The sequence below is a fragment of the Otolemur garnettii genome, unplaced genomic scaffold (assembly GCF_000181295.1).
Source record: "Otolemur garnettii isolate 467f Iridium unplaced genomic scaffold, OtoGar3 scaffold00220, whole genome shotgun sequence".
In the NCBI taxonomy this organism is placed as follows: domain Eukaryota; kingdom Metazoa; phylum Chordata; class Mammalia; order Primates; family Galagidae; genus Otolemur; species Otolemur garnettii.
Window position 1 is genome coordinate 1,377,124 of NW_003852615.1, and position 1,557 is coordinate 1,378,680.

General features: G+C 42.5%; 1 protein-coding gene across 1 annotated transcript in view; it reads left to right on the top strand.

Moving 5' to 3' along the window:
- Nucleotides 1–1,557, top strand: part of ZBTB11 (zinc finger and BTB domain containing 11) — a 46,493-nt gene that overhangs the window by 37,716 nt on the left and 7,220 nt on the right. Inside the window, exon 7 of the mRNA XM_012812731.2 lies at nucleotides 1,487–1,557. Within this exon, the coding sequence (XP_012668185.1) occupies nucleotides 1,487–1,557 (71 nt within the window). The remainder of the gene's footprint in view (nucleotides 1–1,486) is intronic.

A 1,557-nucleotide genomic window follows, 5' to 3' on the forward strand; every position in this document is an offset into this window, starting at 1 on the left:
AATTCCCCAGCTATTTTGTTGTTGTTTTTGTAGTTGTTGTTTGGCAGACCAGGGCCAGGTTTGAACTCACCAGCTGCTGAGCTATAGGGGCTGAGCCATTTGCAGTTTTCTAATTATATGTTAATAAAATATATGGAGAAGGAGATTAACTGTCATATACTTTTCACCCAATTTCAATAGTTACTACCTCTTGGTAGAGTTCTGTGGTGTCACAGCTCATAGCAACCCTCCAATTCCTGGGCTTAGGTGATTTTCTTGCCTCAGCCTCCTGAGCAGCTGGGACTACAGGCGCCCACCACAGTGCCCAGCTATGTTTTTGTTGCAGTTTGGCCAGGACCACGTTTGAACCCGCCACCCTCGGTATATGGGGCCAGCACCCTACCCACTGAGCCACAAGCACCTCCTGCCCAGCTATTTTTTTAGAGGCGGGTCTCCCTCTGGTTTAGGCTGGTCTGGAACCTGTGATCTCAGGTAATCCACCCATCCCAGCCTGCAGAGAGCTAGGATTACAGGCATGAGCCACCTTGCCCAGCCCCACCCAGCTAATTTTTGTTTTTATCTTTGCAGACACAGGGTCTCCCTATTGCCCAGGCTGGTCTCAAACTCCTAGCCTCAAGTGATGCTCCTGCCTTGGCCTCGCAAATGCTAGGATTACAGACATGAGCCACCCAAGCCCATTCTTTGCATGCTATTTTTATTGTACTTAACAAAAAAATTTCCACAATAGATTGAAGGGAAAAAAATGTTTCTTCACCACAGTTTGAGAAGGAGTCCTGTGGTAGGAAATAGCGTATTGTTTTTGATTAAGCTCATTTGTCTCTTTTAATATAAGATGTACTGTTTAACCAGTCTCAAGGACAGCACAAGCTTTGTTTATTTGTGCCATTTCAGCTCCTCCAGCATTAATATGAATTTAAGAAAGATAGCAACAGTGTCTGTTAAGTACTGAATCAGAAAACGGGTCAGCTTACTAGTATCATTGGAATTTGTGGTTTAAACTTGAACTTTAGGCTGGGCGAGGCAGCTCACACCTTTAATCCTAGCATTTGGGAGGCTGACATGGGTGGATTATTTAAACTCAGGAGTGCAACACCCTATCTCTAAAAAATAACCCAGCATCGCGGCTGGCGCCTGTAGTTCCAGCTACTTGAGAGGCTGAGGCGAGAGAATCACTTAAGCCCAAGAGTTTGAGGTTGCTGTGAGCTGTGACACCACTGCATTCTACCAAGGGTGACAAAGTGAGACTCTGTCACAAAAAAATAATAATAATAAAGTAAAATAACCTTGCACTTAAAGAAAAGAAAAAAATAAACTTGCACTTTGTCATTTTGTTTATAATTTTAGTTAATTAACAAATATTTATGTAAACTAGTTTTTATGTCTTCATTCTTCAGAAATAGCACCATACTCATAGAGCTACCGGTGCCGAGCCAACACCAGTCTCTCTTTTTGTTTCATTGACTTAAATGCCCCTTTTCTATCTTAGGTCTGTGGAAAGACTTTTATCTACAAACATGGTCTAAAATTACACCAAAGTCTCCATCAATCACAAAAGCA